This window comes from Lacerta agilis, chromosome 3 (assembly GCF_009819535.1).
Source record: "Lacerta agilis isolate rLacAgi1 chromosome 3, rLacAgi1.pri, whole genome shotgun sequence".
Classification (NCBI taxonomy): Eukaryota; Metazoa; Chordata; class Lepidosauria; order Squamata; family Lacertidae; genus Lacerta; species Lacerta agilis.
Window position 1 is genome coordinate 66147600 of NC_046314.1, and position 20986 is coordinate 66168585.

Genomic DNA, 20986 nt, shown 5'->3' on the forward strand with positions numbered 1-20986 from the left:
GGTGGCCACTGTACTTGACTATTGCAAATTTCTAAATAATGTTTTTGTTTTTATAAATTGTGCCAATTACTCCCATTGTGTCTTCTTGAGAGCAGTACATTTTTCTCCATGTGCCAAGGAGCAGAACCCAGCCTAAGGAAACTTTCTCAACCAAAAGTCCTCAGTGGAGTAACCTTCTTCTAACATGTATGTTCTGAAATAGTGCCAACATTCCTTTGTATTTTTGGCTTCATGGATTTCTTCCCAGTCTCTGAGGCAAAGAAATAAAACCAATCCCATGTGTTTCAGTTTTTTTGCACTTAACTGAAGCAAAGTTAGTTTTCATAGCTATGTGGATCTTCTCTTAGAAATGAGAAACACATGATCAGTGGACTTACTAAGAATTGGTTCATTCATCATTTTTTCATATTTGTTAACAATATCTGTTTCTTAGATTTTAAAGTTCAGACACATTTAACTGACTTCTAGTGTCAGTTGTATTTGATAGCATTTTGAATGGTCATTCATAGTGTGATCCTTTATATGTGTACTCGAGTGACATTTCCAGTTCCGTGGATATAGGATTGCAGCCTTGGCTCATCTTGGCTGCTTTAGTTTTTGTAGCAACTCCATAAGATTTTCTTAAAGTGGGGTGGCCTGAAAGGGGTGAATTATTTGCTTGCCTTATGTTTACACCAGTAGTTCTTAACACTGGGTCCCCTGGTTAATGTAGCGATCAGAGAGCTTTGCCAGTTTGTAGGCAGAGATTATAAAACTATATCTCTAAGAGATTGCCAATAAATTGTTATATTTAAACGTTTTTCAGTTGTCAAATTATTGTAGTGTTTCTTTGCCTTATGGCAGTCTCTCTTCCTGTATTTTTACATTGGGTCTTTACAGGGTAGTTTGAAACAAACCCACATGCTCCTGTTTTTTAAAAAATGCTGTGTTCAGGCCACTATCATAGTTCCCTGTGTATGAACTGAAAATACCAATGCACACAGGGAGGGCCACATACAGACCCACTTGCCTAGCTCACAGTCTCCCTCAGGTCTGGAGGCTCCCTTCCCACCATTATTCTTTCTTTCTGGTCTGCAGCTTGCCTTACCTTTTCCTCTACTCCTTACCTGGCTTTAGCTTTCCGGACGACTTCCTTGCTATTCTTTCCCTGCCTGCTGTGCCACCTGGTTTCAGGCCCTGGTTTAATTTGGCTGTACTGTATCACAACTAGATAATCTAATCAGGTGCCACTTAAGACTCTTAGCCAAATGGCCAAGTTCAGAAATAAGTAGAAACTACTCCCTCTTCTCATACATTCTCTTTGACATTTCTTCCACTTGCATACTTCTGCATCTTCACGTTACGTGGAGGTGAAATCAACCCTGAAAAAAGTGTGCGTGTGTCTGATGTAGCATATGTTGATCAACTACTGTTTCAACTATTCAGCTCTTTAGCCATAGTTACTCTGAAAAGTTAAATACAAAGAACATTGTGTTTATTGAGGATGGTCTTGTGGTCAAAGTGATAAATTTCTTTGCTAGAGAGCAATTTTTGTAAATGCATATAGATACAGATATATGCATATACACATGCACACACATACACAAATATATACTGCATGTAAGAAAAGACTAACTCTGTCATCTCATGTTTGGGGATTCTCAGGAGTTTATCAATCTTTGCACATAAATTAAATTTGTAAACTTAAATGCTTAAAAAGAGACCGAAAAAGAAAGCCAACCGAAATCTAGATCACCAAAAATCACAATCAGGATTTTTCTTCCACCAGATTTAGAAGAAAAGGCAAGTATATTTATGTCAAAAAAATCCAGACACTTAAGCCCATGAAAAAATGCAAACTATTACACATACCAGAATTCTTTAAAAACAAACAAACAAACACGTCAATTATAGTTTCCCTCTTTTTTTTAAAAAAAAAAAAAACCTAGTTAAAATGAAATCTGAATTAAATGCAAATATGTTAAAGCTCACACTTATGATTTCTTCACAGTCAACCATGATTTGAGTTAGTGGCTACTTACCTAGTTTATGAGATTATGCATTATAAGGACACAGTAAGACAGTTCTATGTGTCGTCCCCCCACGCCATGGGCTTGCCGTTGAAACTATTGACAAGCACGCCATCACACACACTAGGATTTAAGAGATGCCATTCTGTATATCACAAGGCTCACCCACTGCCTCTCAGTTAGTTGCAAACCAATATGGGCAACATGCAGGTGAACAGTATCTTCCTGTTAAGTGACAGGGACTTCTGTGAGCAGAATGGGACCTATCGCTTTCCCTTTTTCGCCTTGCAGTATCCAATCTGCTCTGGAGGGTCCCCCAACCAAAGGCCTGTTCTGGAGTGTACCCAAAGGGGAGGAGCAGAGGGAGTGGAAGCCCTATCATGCAAGCAAGCTTCCAATCACATAGCATCAGATATAACCCAATAGTTACACAACCAGTTAGTGGCCATGCTGGGGATTATTTCTAAATAGGGAACTTGATTTATAGCAGTGATTTTAAATTAATCTAACTTTTCTTCTTTTTGATTTAAATCATGATGGACTTATTCAGAGTTGTCAATTTTTATTTTAACACTGATATGTAGAGTTTGCAATCCATTTTCTTAATATTCCTAAAACTAGGTGCAGGTATTCAGCTGTGCTCTCACCAAACAACTCCTCCTAGTGATGACATATGATGTAAAGTTTTATAGCATTACTTCAGATTTTTCCTCCTATAAGTATTCTAGGCTACATTCTAACACCAAGTTAGAGCCTGGATAGCTCAGTTGGTGAGAGCATGGTGCTGATAACACCAAGGTTGCAGGTTTGATCCCCATATGGGACAGCTGTATATTCTTGCATTACAGGGGATTGGACTAGGTGATCCTCAGGTTTCCTTCCAACTCTTATGTTTCTATGATCTATACGTTATTTTAATTTTTGTTGTCATTGTTCTTGGTACCCAGGTCTGCTGTGATTCTGTGAATTTGTTGTGCCATTTGCTTTTTTGTCATCTTGTGATCATAAAGATTTGTAAGAAGATGAGCTCAAATGGTAAACTCCATAGCAGCACTTTTAAACACCTCTCCCCTCTGATAAATATTTTTAGCTCCAGCCTTTTTGCAGTAAATCAGGCAATCAATTTACCATAGTTCTTAATTCAAAAGAACTTACTGGTGTGAAATTTGAAAGTAAAAGACAACTGAAATCTTTCTGATCCATCTAGTTTATGCTTTTTCTCTATAGTGGCCTCAAAAAGCAAAATCTCTTTACTATACTTTAGTCACCACTGCTTTATTTCCTAAATGTTAAACAGTATTTGGTTTTTTATGTTTTATTCTCTCAATATTTCCGTTATTTTAATAGGGAACTGAAGTTAGATTAACCAGGTGGTAATTGCCAGGATCACCCTTTCCTTTTTGAAGGTTGGTAGTATATTTTGGTTTCCCCCCCTACTAGTACACATCCAATTCTCCATCACTTTTTAGTAGTTTTGTGAATTCATTAACCAATTCCCTTACACCATAGAAATGTGCCATGAGAATCCACAGACTTGCTGATTATTCATTATTCCTAAACATGTCCATGGCTGCAATCCACTTACACTAGGAAAAAAATGGCTTAATCGGAAGATAACTGCTGATTCAGTGTTGTGGATTGTGCCCTATTTCTCTCTTCATAACTGACCAACTCAACCCATTTTTCTTATTTTTGAAGAGAGTTCTGTGCAAGAAAGCATTTCAGCCATTTTAGAAATACCTGTTCCTTCCACATTTCTCATTTGTATATTAACTGTTGCTGGATCTACAATAGTTTTAATATTCTATCGTCCTGGCTGTGCAATATTCTGCAATATACTTTCTTTCTTTTTCCTTTTGCAACTTTATAATAATGTTGTAATAATAACATTTATTCAATTTCTGTTTCAAGTTTAGGATATTTCTCCTAGTTTATTTAGGGATGGGGATGACACAAATCTCTGGTTAACTGTCAGGTTACAGTTGAGTAGCCAGCAGCTGTCATGGAGACAGCAGGAGATAAGACTGAGGGAAGCGCTCAGTCCAGGGCTAGTCCGAATCTCTCTGAAAGCAGTTTGTCAGAGCCCTTACCGGCTCCTCTTACCTCAGAGGAACGCAGGAGGGGTGGGGTGCAAGAGAAAGGGAAGTTGTCATCGCAGAGGAGGCAGAAGAGGATGGTGTTCTCGCGAGGTTTTAAAGGGAACAGGAACCACCCTGAAGTTTCAGATGAGTCATCAACAGAGTAGTCACAGGTCGTGAGAGCAGGGAGCTCCAGACTAGAGGCTTGGTTGTTTACTTTTGTTTCTTTAAATAAACTCAACTTCACTGAGTGAACGTGTACGTGTCTTGCTGCTGCTACATTAACCATGGTTAATTTAGGATTTAAATTTCCATACTGCCTTTCAATACAAATTTCTAGGGCAATTAAATTGCAGGTAAAACCAATCAAACTAAAATGACAGCAAGCTCTTAAAAATAAGATTTGTTTAAAAGTCATAGGGCTAAAAATAAGTCTTTAAAGTCCCGGAAAAATGCGAAGATGTTTGTCTTGCATCAAAGTACAATAAGGAGGCATCAGGCAAACTTCTCTGAGGAGAGCATTCCTTAATTTGGGGGTTGCCTTGCTTTATAGGTGATGGGCACCAACAGATAGCCTTTCACAGAAGATCTAACCTATAAGTAGGAACTAATGAAGATAGGCAGCTCTCCCAATTATCTGGTCCTAAGCCATAAGGCCTTTCGAGGTTAAAAAATAGAATCACTTTGGCATGGAAACTGACTGGGAGCCCATGGGAGCAGCATAACACCAGTGTGATATGATCATAACACTCAGTCTCGGTTAATTCAGTATGTGGCTACTACAGTACCAACTGGAGATTCTTGCAGTCATCAGAGGCAGCCACACAGAAGTCCCATAGCTCCGCCTTGCATGTCCCAGTTTCAATCCCCAGCATCTCCAGGTAGGACTGGGAGAAATTCCTCTCTGAAACATGGAGGGCTGCTGCCAGTCAGTGTAGAGAATAAAGAACTAGATGAACCAATAAGTCTGACTCAGAAAACAGCTTCCTATTTTCCTAGAACACATTGCAGAAGTCCGACTTGGAGATTAACAGAGTAAGAATCGCTGAGGCTAGGCTCTCTGTCAAGGTTTCCAGCTGCTGCACAAACCTAAACTGGTAAAAAGTACTATGTGCCATAGAAGTAATCCAGAGACAAAAATAAGAGATTAGGTGTATGAGTATTCTCTCTTCCAACATTTTAATTCTCCCTGCTAGTCTTAACTGTGGTTAAGTGTCACATTGACAGCAATATTTGTGTGATTGGCAGCAGTGTTGGTGTGATTAACAGTCAAGTATGATTTTAAGCTGGTGTGACAAAGAGTTTAGTGCGTCCAACCAGGACCAGGGAGACCCAGGTTCAAATACCCACTTGGCCGTGAGTTTTAGTGAGTGATATGGGTGATCTTGGAACAGTCACTATCTTTCTGCCTAACCTCAGGACTCTCTCTCAGGACTCTTGTGATAATAAAATGGGAGGGGAAATATGCATGCTGCCATGAGCTCCTGAACAAAAATTGGGACATAAATGTAATCAACATAAATAATATCAGTGTTCACTCTTAAATATGATGTAAGGTAGTTTAAGAACAGTTCCTGCTAGGGCTGAGGAAAATGCCCCCTGTTTATGACTCCATTCACATCATTTTGGGAAGAGGGGTTAACTTACAGTGGCAGCAAACGGCAAATTTCCCCCTTTTCTTGCACAGGCTTTAAAGTTGTACTTCCATGGTGCCTGCCACAGACAGCAACAAAAAATGCAACTTTAAAAGCCAATGTAAAATGAGAGAGAGAAACTGCCACTGCTCATAGCATGCTTGAATCAGCTACCATAAATATTTCTCCTATTGGCCGTTATTAGCAGCTATGTCAACATGATCCTTAACTATCGGTAAAGTTGGCAGGGGCAGATTTGTAAGTGAGAAGGTAGCAGCTGGCAGGACAGAGTGTGCAGTCTCGCCACCTGTCTGCATTCTCTTAATTGTGGATAATAGAGCAATAGCATTATCTCTGCAATAGCCACAACTCAGCTATGACCATTGTGTCTCAATACATGTGATAATCTATTAAGTTCTTGTTTCTCCTTTTTTCATTTTCCTTTGAGAATATCTATTTCCGCAGAACCCTTTGTACATTTTTCTGTGCATCTTGCTACTATATTATCTTTTTTCTATATTATGAACAACACTCAATCATTTTTTATTTTTTATTTTTTGCATACAGCCATTTGGTGGACATTATGGGGGATTTAGTTAATTTTAGTGATGAACATGCTGTTCTTTGTTTGATAACACTCGGTCACACTAGTTTTAATTCCCCCCCCCCTTATCATTCTGAGTAGCACATTTCAGAACACCACTGTAAAATCCACTACTTCTTCTCTAAACATTTCATCCCACAAGTATTCTGTGCCATCATCCTACCTAAATAATACCCACCTAGACAGCATTCCAGTCATAGAAACCACTTCCTAAGTTATAGTTACTCCACTTTGATCATAACATCATCTTGGCCATACAAATGTGTTCTTAGATTAATGTTTAATTACTCCTATTTCTTTAAAAACTGTTGGATAACTAAATAACCTTGTACTAAAATTTGTCAGGCATTTGCAAAAAAAAAAATCAATATGTGTAATGTGATTGCTCTTCAATGTTGCCTCTTGATTCAGGTAAATAGTTGTGTTTCAGTGTTGTAAATAGGAACTCAAAATCTCTGTTAATTTGTATAATTTGGGGGGCAGATAAAATCAGTTTTTTAAAAAGGAAACTGTTTCAAATTGATTTTTGTATCAGTTATATGACAAATAAAGAAAAGCACTGGAATTTAAGTATGTGTCTAACTTGCATTTAGTGTATGACTATTGTTGTACGGAAATAAATGGCTTAGACATCATATCTGTATAAATAAAGGCAATGTTTTAACAGGGTAAAGCCCTTTAAAATTAGTTGGTTGGGTTTTTCTGACAGGGTGCTTCAGGAGTAGGCTCCTGGTCTGACATTTTATTTTGGCTGTGCAGTTGATATGTTATTCTAAGGAGGAATAGGTAATTCTAATACATTAAGAAGATTGCTTGAGGCAAATTTACACAATACCAGATTTTAGATTAAAAACAAAAACTAAAACTAGAGCATACCTTATTTGAGCATGTGGCCTGACATGCAAGGTGGTATGGCTGGTGGTACAGAGAGCAATTGCTAAGGAACACAGAGGAATCATGGTTTGCTGGCCCAAACTTCATTGGCCAGCATATTGCTGATAAATGGCCTGCAGCATCAGCCCAGTAGCTCCAGCAGCAGCACGTAACTCACACCTGAAAAGCATGAAGCCATTTTCCCCTCTATCGCCATTCCATGATAGTGGCCATATATTGCCTGCTAAGTCACTTTGAGCCATACTACCTTGCCAGGTGCTACTGAAACACTTTTTTATTATCTTTAAATGTGAATTGTTTATATTTGTGTTTCTCAGTATTTGTCACTTGCGGAAAATATACATTGCTTACACATCACACATACTCGCAGTACTACTCATTATCATCTCGTTTTCCCCCATAGGACATTTAAAAGAGAATTACTACTAAGCTTTGTGTGTTATTGTTGAGATCAATTATTATTTCTGCCCTTTTTGTTAAATTCTATAAAGAACAAAACCCTTATCATCCAAATATGCTAGCTTGAATTTGCACAAGGCAAGAGACTGAAAAGCTATGAGGAGTCAAGAATGCATGCTAGTGGCATGGGATACAGAACAGCATCTTGTTCCACTGTGTGATGTGAGCAGTCCTGGGCCACACAAGAGGAGTCCACTCCACAACTCCCCTCCACACCTAGATTAACCCAATTTTATGAGGGTTAAAACTGATGCAGGGAAGAGGGTGCAATGTGGATTCCTTCTGTCTGATCCCTGGTTTATAACATTACCTGGCAGCAAAAAGTAAGAGCACTTCAGAGGCTTCCTTACTGTGGAGGTAACTTGTGTACCAGTCCTAAAGTGTCAATAGCTTATGTTTTTCTTAAATTGCAATCTAATACTATGTGAGCTTATTGCAGGTTGGTTTATATAGACTGTGGGATCTATGCTAGATATGCTGCAGTTCGTCAGGCACAGTGTCAATTGCATAGGAGTTGTCAGGAGCAGTGTTATCCCCTGACACATTGTTCCTGTTAACTTTCTGTAGCCGTATTTCTTTGGCTTCAGCAAAACTGGAAACACGATAAATGATAAGTAGGATTTTTGGAAGAAGTGCAGTTAGAGGACGGGTAATGAAAAATCAAGTTAGTCACACAACAACACGAAGATGGTACTAATTAATGCATGTTGTCTGCTTTATTGCTTCTTCAGGAAGCAATAGGATGAAACTTTCCATTAAAAAAATCCAAGCTCAAGATATACTAATCATAAATAAATTTAAATTATTTTCATATTAGTTCAAAATTGACCCCATTTATATAATTGTAATCCTATCGTACTGGAATATTCACAAAGCATTCATCTGTATTTGAAGTTGAGCACTGCCACTTACTGTAAGCCGCTATTTCAAAGGAATTTCTCCCTCTTTTTTAAAGATACATGCAAATAGAACATTTTGGATATCCTTTTCTAAAGGTTCCAAAATTATGTAAAATAAATTCCAGAGCATACACATATTTTGTTACATAACAAGGCATTTCTTGGTTTGTCACGTTCAAATTCTTGATTGCATCTGTCTCAAGAAACATAGAAGTGTGCCTTCAGTGGTGAAGTCAAACCATTGGAGAATCACAGTTGTCAGCTGTGGCTGCAGAGACTGGTAACTTGTGACTGCTGCCTCCCTAGTAGCTAATATATGATGCTTCTTTGAAAGAAAGGTTCTTGCTCTAGTGCTTTTTCAGTGCAGCCATAGTGGCGTTGAACATTTTGAACAGTGCTTTAAGAAGCGAGCTGGAACTTTAATCTGAAAGATGAAAAATACTTTGGCCATGATTTCATTTTAAGTGCTTTACTGGAATGAGGCTGAAGTACAGTGAACTGTATTCAGAATGAACCACTATGTAACAGCAAACATTTTTCAGGGTGTCAGTTATTAATGAGTAGCTTGTTCCAGACATAAAATATACTTGCCCAATCTGTCTCTCATTCTATAAAGAATTCTGGAGATAATGGCCTTTAAGCATTCCCAAACTGCACTGATGAAAGAGCCGCGCAGGAGGATGTGCCGTGCCGGCTCTGTCCTCTCCACCTCTGATGTGGGAAGGTCTGAAAGGGAGTTTGTAAGTCCGTTTGGCTGAACGAGGTTACAGCCTTTGCTACAATCAGGAACTCTGTATGGAGGGAGTGCCTGGTGGCCAGATTACAAGGGCACAACTGGAGCAAGGGGGCGCAGTCAATGAGCTTTCATTTTTTGTAAAAAGTAAGTCTCTAACCCCCCTATGAAGCAAAATTTCACCTTTAGCAAAAGTTAAAGAAAAGAGAAGTGGAAAAGAACCAAGGGCGTGCCTCTATCTTTCTTCCAGTCTTCTATCATATGGAGATTAAGAAATAATATTAGCCCACCTTGAAAGAGCTGTTCCTAAAGATTATTGACATAATGCATGTGAAATGCTTTGAACGCTCAGAAAGAGTCCTATTTAAATACTATTTGATTTTTCTTGTTATCTTACAATGAATGAAACTTCACTGCAAAATCTTACACCTCTTGTTTTGCCTTCAGTGAGTCTTCTTCCTTTTCAAAACTGCTTAAATTCAGAAAATAAAATTGTAAAATTTTGAGCATAATAAAACAGTAAACTATTACAGAAAATGCTGCTTTAATTTATTTGAGGCAACTTCATTATAAGATGCAGATTTTAAAAATACTCCTTTTGTTTTTGTATGTTAACTTTAACCTTTTGTCTCATTTATCTGAATAGTAGAATGACTGTATAATAATCTCACTTCATGTTGTACTGATTACTTGATTCAAATGCCCTGTTCAAAATTGTAACCCATGTCCGTCTTTCATTATTGACCGGTTTTGTGTATTTCCATGTTAGCATTGTTCAGTATCAGCAAAATCAAACAAGAGACAGTTTAACTGCTATGTACTCTAGTGTAGTCCCCACTAATTTCAGGATATAAAAATTATCTGTGCACTTGGTGGTCCAGCAGAAAAAAATCTTGTTTCAATCCTCTTCCTGAATTCTAAGAAAGATTGCAATATTTGCATGCAACATTTAATATGTTTGAGCCTGTTTCCAACATACCGGTATATGGTGCTTGGCATTATGCCCATTTAAAATGTGTGCTTGCTGTATTTTCCTGCAATAGTCTTTCTGCTTCATGAAGCTGCATCTTCTATAGCATCTTACCCAGATTTAACCAATGTAGAGCCTTCCAGATGTTCCTGGACATTGGCTCCCATCAATCATTGGCCATGCTGACTGAGGCCAAGAGTTGCATTTCAACAATATGTGGAAGGCACTGCATTGGCAATCCCAGGGACTCTTGTCAAAGAGGATATTACTGCATAGTTCCCCATTCAGTGCTATGTTACACAAGGCATGTTACTAGGAATTGTTAGAAGTATTGGCTTTGAATGTGCACCTGTACAAAAGAGGACAATTATTCCATTTACAAGATCCTGCAACCTCCAGTGTGTTAAATACATGTAGTCCAAAGTAGTTTTCCAAGAAGTGTTGAATGAAACACCTTTTCTTTAAACACATCAGGAACAGAAATCCTTGTGCTGCTGTCTTTGTTTTATGCAGCATTAATGTTGCTTACCTACTGGTTAAAAGATGCTCAGGTGTTAACGCTGCTACCCAAAGCAAATTCAAACCAAAAGTAAGCTGTAAGGTCTGCACAAAAGAATAAATGCAATTTTTAGTTGGGAAAAAATAGTATCATTTACAGATTATTTTCTTCAAGACAAACGAGGACTCTGGCTCTCGCATACAGCAAATGATAGTAATAATGCATACAGTACTGTCACTTTCTTGGGTTGCACTAAGATGAGCATGCCCATATGTTAAACTGACAAAGAAAAATTACTAACAACTCTTCTCTTTCTCTTCACATCCCATTCTTCTTTTGCCTATATCCTTCCATCTCTCTCTCTCTCTCTCTCTCTCTCTCTCTCTCTCTCTCTCTCTCTGCATATGCTTTGTATATTATTTTGGCACCCTTCAATACTTCAGTGTGATCAAGATCAGTGCATTCAGAGCACTAAATTCGTTTTGCAGGCTGCTGCCACACCGCTTCTCCAGAGTGAGCCCAGCATAAGTAGTGAAGAGCTACCTTTACCAGGAAAGACCTCTATCAGTGCTCCCTGTGCCACATTAACACTAGGGCAGCCAACACCACCCTCCTCCATGCCAAATCTCACATCAGAAACAGGTTTGACAGACATGATACCATTAAAAGAGGACTCTGAAAGTCATCAGTTTCTTACTCCTGAGGAAGCTCCATCACCACCTGGGATGTTGCCAATTGGGAGTCCTATGATTCACAGCCGTACCATGCATATCCTCAGCCTAGCCAGCCAGGACTCGTTGCACGAAGACTCAGTACGTGGCCTTGTGAAACTCAGCTCGGTCTGAGCAACTTTCAATATGTTGATGATTATACAGCCCTTAAATGCTAACAACAGAAACTTGCCATCACCTTCGGACTCCGTAACATGCATAAGCTGCTGAAACTTTGCTAGGTCTTCTTAAAAGGACAAATTATTTTTGTGCAGTGAAGAAGCTATGACATTTTTTAATAGCCAATTTATGGCTTGGATTTGATGTGACATTGTCAAAATAACAGAAATGTACATTAACCTCGTTTGGTGACAAATAGTGTCCAGCAGCTTGGAATCCTGGTATTTTGAATATGATTATGATAATGTTTTAAAAGATATTACTGGAAGTTAGCATCATATTCCATGTTTTATTAAGTTCTCATGTAATGTTGCCTTTGAGGCCATGCCGGCCACTATTTTCATGTTATTACGCTACTAATATTTGAAACAAAAAATGGCCATTCATTTAATACAAAACCAATAAATACTGCAATTGTGGATTTGCATGCCACGCTACAGTGTATGTTACAGTAGTGTTGGTATTGAGAGAAAGTGCTGCTTTATTATTTGTGAGTTCTGAAGTACTGTTTCATATAAAAGACAGTGCAACAAACTAATGGACAAATGTTTTTTTGTTTGTTTTTTTAATCAGTCAAAATTGTTATAAATAAATGAACTGGTGGTACTTCAAACGTGGAGGACTACCATTTTTTGCATATCATTTCACTTTGAGTGTCTAATATAAGATACAGTGTTGTGCCATCAGTTTCTCTCTACCATCACCGTTAGATAAAATGGCACCCTCTATTCCTTTAAATATGTGTACAGTTATACCCATACAGTGCGGACGACAACAACAGCTCCATATGTATTGTGAGTTACTTTTCCTCATGATAATGCAATTAAGAAGCTCAAAGGAGTATATAAAGTCCAATTATGAATGGTTTTTAGTATTGTATGTGGTTTTTAAAAAAGGCAGTTTAATTTTAGGACAAACCATGCCTACAACTAACCTGAGTGTCAAAATAACTTGAAGTTAATGAGTTGCATCTAAAAGCCCTCTTGCATTATCTGGTTCTCACAAACAGAAGGGGTGTGCTATTAACAAGTTCCCCCTGAAAATCTGAATGTGGAGGGTTGAGAGACCCTCTGGAACAGCATAGGGTGGTATAGGAGGCTGCAGGTATTAGGGGTAACTTGCAAAGGTCACCTTCCTCTCCTTCCATTTTCAGGACTTCTGCTAGTTGGGATATCTGTTGCATTCATGGAATGGCACCTTTGGATCCAATCTAATATCTTATTTGGAATCCATACCAATGGTGCCCAGAGATATCTCCCAAGCAGGAGATTTGCAAGGTAAGGGTGCCCCAAGGTTCTAAACTTTGGGAAGAGGAAGAGATAAATTACTGGAACATAAGTTACATGTGATCCATAGCTGCCATCTAGTCATGTATATTTTCATCTATATTCTATTTTTAATTTAAAATTGACATGTTATTATTTTTTATTTGAAGTTAGGACAAATTAGTTATGATTTAAAGGGGGTAAAACTGCTCGGGGATAGCCAAAAAGAATATTAATGGTGATAATTCAAATGCTATGTATTGCTGCATCTTGCCTTGCTTTTAAGATGCTAGAACCTGCAATAATCTTTTCTCAGGACAAAATTTCGTGCAAAGTATTTTTTAAAAAATTCAAGCAGGCAACTACTTTTGAAAACAAGGATCGTGAACACATGGATTCGTTGCATCTCTGAGACATGGAAAAATACAGTTTAAAAGAAAACAAAAGCACAAGGTTTTAATTGGAATAAGGCCATCTCTTGTAGAAGTGCCAGATGACATACTGGCAAGAAGCTTCACACTGTGTACAATTTTATAAAAGATATTATTTTTCTCTTAAAAGTGATAAAACGTTCACCTTGTTTGCATGTATAGTAAATATCTAGAGGGGGGTGGATTATATCCATAGGTTCCTTGCTTTTTCTGTTGCAGAAAGCTATGCATGATCTGCAGTTATCTGGTTGTGAGCCATTCAAATGTTTACAAGCTTTCATATAAAGGGATATTGTCTCTTTTCCTGTCTGACCTCATAGGATTTATTTAAAATCCTGCATACATTATTTCCTTTAGCACAGGCTTATTCCAAAGAAAAAACAACTTTGAGATGCATTCTCTTGACTTATTGTTTGATTACTGTACTAGAAGGAGCTATAAGAAGAATTTAAACAACTATAAGCACCAATATAACAGCAGTGAACACATTGATTTAGGGAAACGTTTTCAATGGAAGTGGGTGAGGTTGATTGCCTTTGTAAATCTCAGTCTCCATACAACAGTCAACACCTCAGAGGCAATAATACTAAATCAGATTTTAAGTTTGTGAGCTAATAATGTTATGTCATGTGCTAGGGATACATAATTACACAATACATTCTAGAAAGATGAGAGACTTCAGTTTCTTGCTATCCTTCCTCTCTGTCACAAGGATTCTGATTTTCCTACAAAACAAATAAAGATTAGGCAGGAGGAAATGCCTTTTTTGCTCATTACATTGAAATAGAAGGAAAGTATCACATTGACACTTATTTTGTGAAGTTCATTTAAAAAAAACAAACCCCACCAGTATTGGATTATTTCAGTGTACCTGAATATTTTTCTCCTTCTGCAGATACCAGAACATGGAGCCTACATTCCCCACAGTGCAGAAAATAAACAATGATAAATATTTTACTCTGCCATTATGACTTCACAGCTGTGGCGCTTACACTAAGGAGTAGAAATATTTAAAAATTCATCTGCTTACATTTTCACAGAAATACTTTGGGGTTCTTTTTCGATTGCAGCATTTGGATACCTTTGCTATATGGAAATAGCATCACATGTCACTTAAGTCCACAATATGGTTCTGGTAGTATTTTTTACTGAGGGAGGGGCGTGAGAATGCCACCACGCTGTTGTTTTTAAGTGTCTCTTATGTAAAGCTTTAAAATTATGCACTGCCACAATAGAATACTTTGGTTTTCTTAGCGCTTGAGGGAAAGAAAATGCTTGATGACAGAAAAAGTACTGTGAATACCTATTTTAGAATGAATTTATTATTTCTGTTTGCATTGTTGTGCAGTAATTTTTTGCTGTTTATAATATTTTTTGACTTTGTGTTGAAGAATAAAAAGTACAGCATTTTTAAGCATTCCCTTCTGTTTTAAGATTTGTCATTCCCCTTGGTGTTAAATCTCTTCTTACTCTCCACAGCCCTCTGTTTATTTTTGTTACCATGACATTTTAGAACTTTTATTGTTGCGTCGTGATGACATCTGCTGGAAAACAATGGAACTGGGCATATGCTTCTTTTAATTGCAGTTCTTCGTTAATTGTATACAGTAGCAAAGAACAGTTACAATATCCAACAGATTGACCTCTCAAGGTCTGTTTTACCACCAGTAAAATAGTTTTAATATTTTCAGCACAATCCAGGACAGCTTTACTCAGAAGTAAGCCCCACTAAGTCCACTGAGACTTCCTCTGAAATACGTGTGCCTAGGATAGGAGTGAAAACCAAACACATTTTACCACTTTATTTAACCAGTTTGATCTGTTTTTGTTAGGTTCAAGAGACTTGGTCATGTTGAAGATAGACATCAGCTATATGAAGTGATGCTGGATTTTTTTCTATTTTCCTTCTTATTAGGCTAGTAAATAAAATAGTGGACATTCTTCATTGGCACTATGTCTACAATATATTTTTATGCAGATACTGGTTGCGTACAACTCAAGGTATGAATGGGTGTGTTGTGCAAAAACAATATCGTTTAAAAAGGTAGGGGCTTTTTATTCCCTGGTGTAGTCAAACTTTAGGGTAGAACTTCATATTGCATTCATGTACACTTACTATTAGCCCAGTGGCTGCTTTTCCCAACTAAAATCATGGGGTGTGTATGTGGATGAATTGGAGCAGAGAAATGGCTGGGTGGCAGGGTTCTTTAACCCTTTCCCCCACTTGGCACTTTCCCAGCCTCCCCTCCCCCCACAACTACTTTCTATCCACATGCTTCTAAACATGTGTAAAGATATATGTAGAAATGGAAGTTATATAAACATCATAAACAATTTTTACTTGTTTAAAAATTGCTCCCAGGGAGTAAGTAAACTCAAACAATATAAAAGATGGAGTTTAAACATTTTAAGTGAAATAAGGATAAACAGGTAAGTAGTAAGCTAGGCTGGGAAGAACTTTGCAATGCCTAGAGACAGGAGTGGCTATATACTACAGCAAGGATGAGTAAGGAAACTCGGGCCCATGGGTCTAATAGACACACCAGGGCTCTGAATTTGCCCTGTTAGGACATTTGGGGCAGACTTTCCGCCTGTCAGTCACCTGACGTCATATGATGTCAGGTGCAGAGATCTGCTATCTCTGATCTAAATGCAAGATCTTGTTTTAGCATTTGATTGATTTCATGTGAGGTGACTAACAGGTCGCCCCACATACCTATCAAAAATGGCTGCAAATGGTAAGTCAGTTCTGGATCCAGCCTTCATGTTCCCCAGCCCTGTATTACAGGTTTATTGGGCAAAAGCTGAGTACCAAAGACACCAGTCGGACCAACAACAACAACAACAACAACAACAACAAAAGGTCAAGTAACTAGAACTGAAAACCCATCAAACCCTGGGGACAATAGTTTATTTTGTATTACATCTACATCATGTATTCTAAGCAAAAACATTAATTGGCTATTTGTATATATTTCCAGACTTGCCCCAGTCTCATTATTCGGTGATTTATTAGGTGAACTTTGTAGTGCATTTTATTGTTCAGGCCCGCAGTGAATAATATTTCCACCCCCTGCAACCACATCAATTCTGTGAAGCTCACTGTTCAATTTTGCAAGTTCAGGGTAGGAAAAAGGCAGACATGCACAGCAGCTACTAGTGAGGCTGGTTGGGTTGGCATTTAACCCTGATCTCCCAGGTCAAGCTCAATGTTGTCAATGTCTGTCTCGAGAGAATGGAGTGTGCCTCTAGGGGTAAAGTCAAACTGCTGGAGTATCATAGTGTCTGCTGTGGCTGCAGAGACTGGTAACTCATAACTGCTGCCCCCTGCATTCTGTATTTTCTGGCCTTTCCAGGACACAAGCCTGGGCAGTGTGTTTGGAGGCCCTGGGCTGCCCAGATGACAGGACACCCCACCGTCAGTTTTTAATATCCGTTTTAGGCTTGGGTAGCTTGCATGTCATGTCCCCATACCCTCACAGCAACCCTATAATTTTAGGCTGAGAGAATGTAGATGGCCCAGCATCACCCAGAGGGCCTAATGGGATTTGAACACATTGATCAACACAGTGCGGCATATGACAGTGTTAAAGAACCCTTTGCCCTTCTTGATTCTGATGGGATAGGAACATCTCAGCCTCACTCAATTTAAAAAAAAAGATGGCCCTTTTTAAAAATAGTTGCCAACCTGGGCACTAAGCTGAAAATTCAGGCAGGGAGAAAGCTATGAGAGCAGCAGCAGTGTCTGTGTTCAGGCAGCCAGGGCTTCTGCACCATTGCACAAAATAAATAAAATGACTGTAGGGAAGTATTTGTAGGAATTGTAAGGCCAGCTGAAAAACCAAAGTTAAACTAACATTTTTCAAAATGAGGAAAGTCAATAGGATTCCATTCCCAACCAAACTGTTGCTGCAGATATTTGATGGTTCTTGCTCACATCTCTTGGAGCAGCCGGAGTTCTGTTGCTAGCCTTGCCAAGGCAACTATGCTGGACACTGGCTTGCTTGTTGTCATTCTAAATACCATTTTTGTTTTCTTCAGTTGCAACTGAACAGTCAACAATGCTTCAAGTATTCTTTTTGTGTCGATTTAAATGCCACTACTGCATTTCTGTTTCTGTGACTGCAGGGAAATCGCATCACATGGTCAGTTAAGTTTTGTGTTAAAGTAAACAGGAAATACTAGTCACTGTTTGGGATCTGATTGAGCCATGCATGACTATTGTGTGTTGCAAAAATAATTTAGTTTGCTGCTGGTACTGAGTAATAAATTAGCATCAAAATACTACACATTAAATATCTGCAGCAATTAATAATAAATATGTAGAAAAATAAATGGGTTATAATTTAAAATTGATAATTTTAAAGTCAGTTTTTATTTTAATTTGCTTTCCAGTCCTCCCAAAGGTTTTGCAAATATAATTTCCTGAAAGTGTTGCTGTAGTTTCAAGAATACAGAAACATACCTATACTTGCTGGCCTGATATGTGCTAGTTATTGTATTCAAGTAAACCCCATATTTCAGAAGAAAAAGGAATGATTTTTAAGATCCCATGGCTCAGAAAATAATTATTTGTCATCCATTGATGGCTGCACTGAATGAATAAAGGCTATACAGCTGTAATGATTGGTGGATTATGACTTAAATCCTGATACTGCAAATACACATCTAGTGGATTCCTGGTGGGCAGATGAAGGGAATGAGAAACGTTGATCATGGATTGTCCCAAACCCCTTGTCAGAATGTATTGAAACCTTACAATAAAGACAAAATAAAAACAGAGAGTGTTCCTTTTGGACTGCTTGCTATCAGACCATTAGTGAAGGTTGTATGTTATATTATTAAGTCCATGGTAATGTTATTCCTACACACTCTATGTCCGTTTAGATAATTTAGTTTAGAAACAGGAGGAAATGCAGCAGCCTGACTCCTTTGTGAATCATATTATGTATTAGAACTCAGACCTCTTGCTCCATGGACTAATGACCTAATTCAATTAACAGCAACCCTTTCCATTTAACATAGTATGTAAAGGGATTTTCATGTTCACTCAAACTCCAAAATGACAGGAAATTACAGCTGTTAATGGCCACACCATTAACAGACATGTCATTTAAACGATATGGATATAGTATTGTATCTTTTGCCGTAATTGGTTCAAGCTTCACCACTACCTTGGAACTGGATGATGGAAAGTGGCAAAGGAGTGGATCCACATCACAGATAATGTCTGTTCACTGGACTAGGCACATGAAATCAGTGTAACTGAAGTTGCTATTCCACACAAGTACCAAACTGGCAATCAGTATTACCATCAAAGAATGATCAGAGTTGTAAGGGATCAGGTTGTCTTATCCCCTGCCATAGATAAAGCATTTTAAAGCACATCTTAATAATGTCATAATACCAGACTGTATTTCAATTGGCCTGGAGGTCTTTGAGCGTCTTAGCCTAGCTCAGCAGTTGCCAACATTTTGGGCCAGCAGGTACATTTGGAATTCTGGGAAAGTTCCACAGGTGTCATGGGGCATAGCATAACATAAAATGGCTACTGTGGGAGTGTGGCATAACACAAAATGGCTATCGTGGGTGGCATAACATATTGACATAACAGAAAATGGCTGCCACAATTAAAAGAGCGACGGAGGACAACAACAGGACCACAAAATGGCATATGTCCCCCTCTTTAATGGGGAAAAGACGCCTATGTCAACCACTATCTCACTCACAGAGAGAAGATATTTACACCTCTCCTCTGTTAAAAATGGAAGGAAAGGGTGGGCATCCAATCCTGGCATCCAATGAAATGTGACCATGTTTAAGGGAATGTGTTCAAGTATAGGCCAAACCCGTGCAAACAGGAACATGGCAGGAAGAGCAAACATATATTGTGGAATTTTGAGGGGCTATTTACTGGGATCTATTGTGGGCAACTTAGGAGGTACCGTACTTGTGCCCATGAGCCTTGCACCGGCCAGACCTGGCCTATCTAGTTTTGTCTATAAACCTCTTACAGCTGAGCTTCTTTATTCCTGAAGAACATGTGTAGAACTAAACCTTCAAGAAGTAAAGTCATGGTAAGAGATGCCCTTCCCCAGTTTTGGGCTGTTATGGTGGGATGTGATTCACCCACATAGTAAAAGCTGAGGGGTTTCTTTTTTGTTGCTTCTTTTGCATTCTAATGTTATCACTCTTATCTCATCCATGAGCTCACGGTGAGGTATGTGGTTCTCCCTCCTCCTCATTTAATCCCTGCAACAACCCTGTGAGGTAGGTTAGGCTGAGAGGCAGTGACTTGTCCAAGGTCACCCAGTGAATTTCATGTCTGAGTGAGGATTTGAACCCTGGCCTCCCAGCTCCACAGTATGTTGTATGGATGCATCAGGCAGAAATTCTGTAGAATTTCTGTAGAACAGGGAAGTTAAATACGGACATTAGCTGTGGAGGTATTCTGAGTCAGCTCCCCATTTTAGGAAGAATTTGCTGATCCAGAAGCCCTACATAGAGAGGGCTTTTGATTTTCTACTTCCCTTGCCTCGAGTCACAAACTGCTGTTCATATTCTTTTAAATTCTGTTCCTCTTTTCCTTTCACATTTAACTTGCATCTTATCCAAGTATGGTATGCTGGTTTGACAGTCACGGACAGGAAGTCCCTGCAGAGGGTGGTGAATACATGATATCATGGGCTGTCCCCTGAGTTCACTAGATGACATCGCAGGAGAGCGAGGAAAATTCTCAGGTACGACTCACACCCCGGCCAGCACCTCTTTAACCTTCCTACCGGAGCGGTACCTATTTATCTACTTGCACTTTGATGTGCTTTCAAACTGCTAGGTTGGCAGGAGCAGGGACCGAGTAACAGGAGCTCACCCCGTCACGGGGATTTGAACTGCTGACCTTCTGAACGGCAAGCCCTATATAATTTCATTTAGACTTGAATATGCATGAGCAAGCTGCAGCAAGACAAGGCCACCTCCCCTATTCCACCTCACAGTCATCCCCCCAGAGGTCTGGGTCCTGCAAAAGCAAGATTATGCCAAATTATTTCTTTCTGGCACCCTGATCCTACAGATAAACTTTAGCTTGTATTCCGTGGTTCTGTTTGCCTCCCTTGGTTCCTTTGGGAGGAAGAACAGGATATATTCATATCAATGTATAATAATAAATAACAAAACAGGGACAGGAGGAACATGTCTAAGAAAATTACAATAATTGTTGACTTATAGAATCATAGAATTGCAGAGTTGGAAGGGATCCTGAGGCTCATCTAATCAAACCCCCTGCAATGCAGGAATCTCAACTAAAATATCCATGACAGATGGCCATCCAACCTCTGCTTTAAAAAGCTTTATTGCTTTTGTGGGGGACTAATAGTCTCATGAAAGTGTCAGGGGTTGAGACAAACTGTGCTTAGTTTGATAATCTGTGAGAGGGATCCTGGCTTCTTCAACAAACCATGGTTAAAGCAACCTGTGGTGTAGTCACAAGGTAGTATTATAATGGCTGCTGCATATTTGTACACTACAATAAACCTCAATGTTATATATAAATGCAAACCACTCCAATACTCAGGGGGACGGGGACAAAAGATGGTTGTTTTTCTGCTTATCTTATTTAACA

The 20986-nt window shown here is 38.8% G+C and overlaps 1 protein-coding gene and 1 long non-coding RNA gene across 9 annotated transcripts in view; one reads left to right on the forward strand and one right to left on the reverse strand.

The window, feature by feature from the left end:
- The window catches only part of ZDHHC14 (zinc finger DHHC-type palmitoyltransferase 14), a 58910-nt gene extending 44128 nt beyond the window's left edge, over positions 1-14782 (forward strand). For 2 of the 8 annotated variants that reach the window (XM_033144064.1, XM_033144065.1), the window contains exon 9: positions 11223-12203. In XM_033144064.1, coding sequence (XP_032999955.1) covers positions 11223-11624 — 402 coding nt within the window. In that variant the 3' untranslated portion in view covers positions 11625-12203. Of the gene's footprint in view, positions 1-3356; positions 3416-11222; positions 12204-12822 lie in introns of those variants that run through there. The other 6 variants (XM_033144066.1, XM_033144067.1, XM_033144070.1 and 3 more) reach the window with 5 other exon arrangements.
- Positions 14783-17207: 2425 nt separating this feature from the next.
- Positions 17208-18996, reverse strand: LOC117044714. The gene is made up of 2 exons (XR_004426314.1): positions 18773-18996; positions 17208-17487 (listed from the first exon to the last, which is right to left on the reverse strand). It is a non-coding gene; the product is annotated as an uncharacterized LOC117044714 (long non-coding RNA).
- Between the last annotated feature and the right edge of the window lie 1990 nt (positions 18997-20986).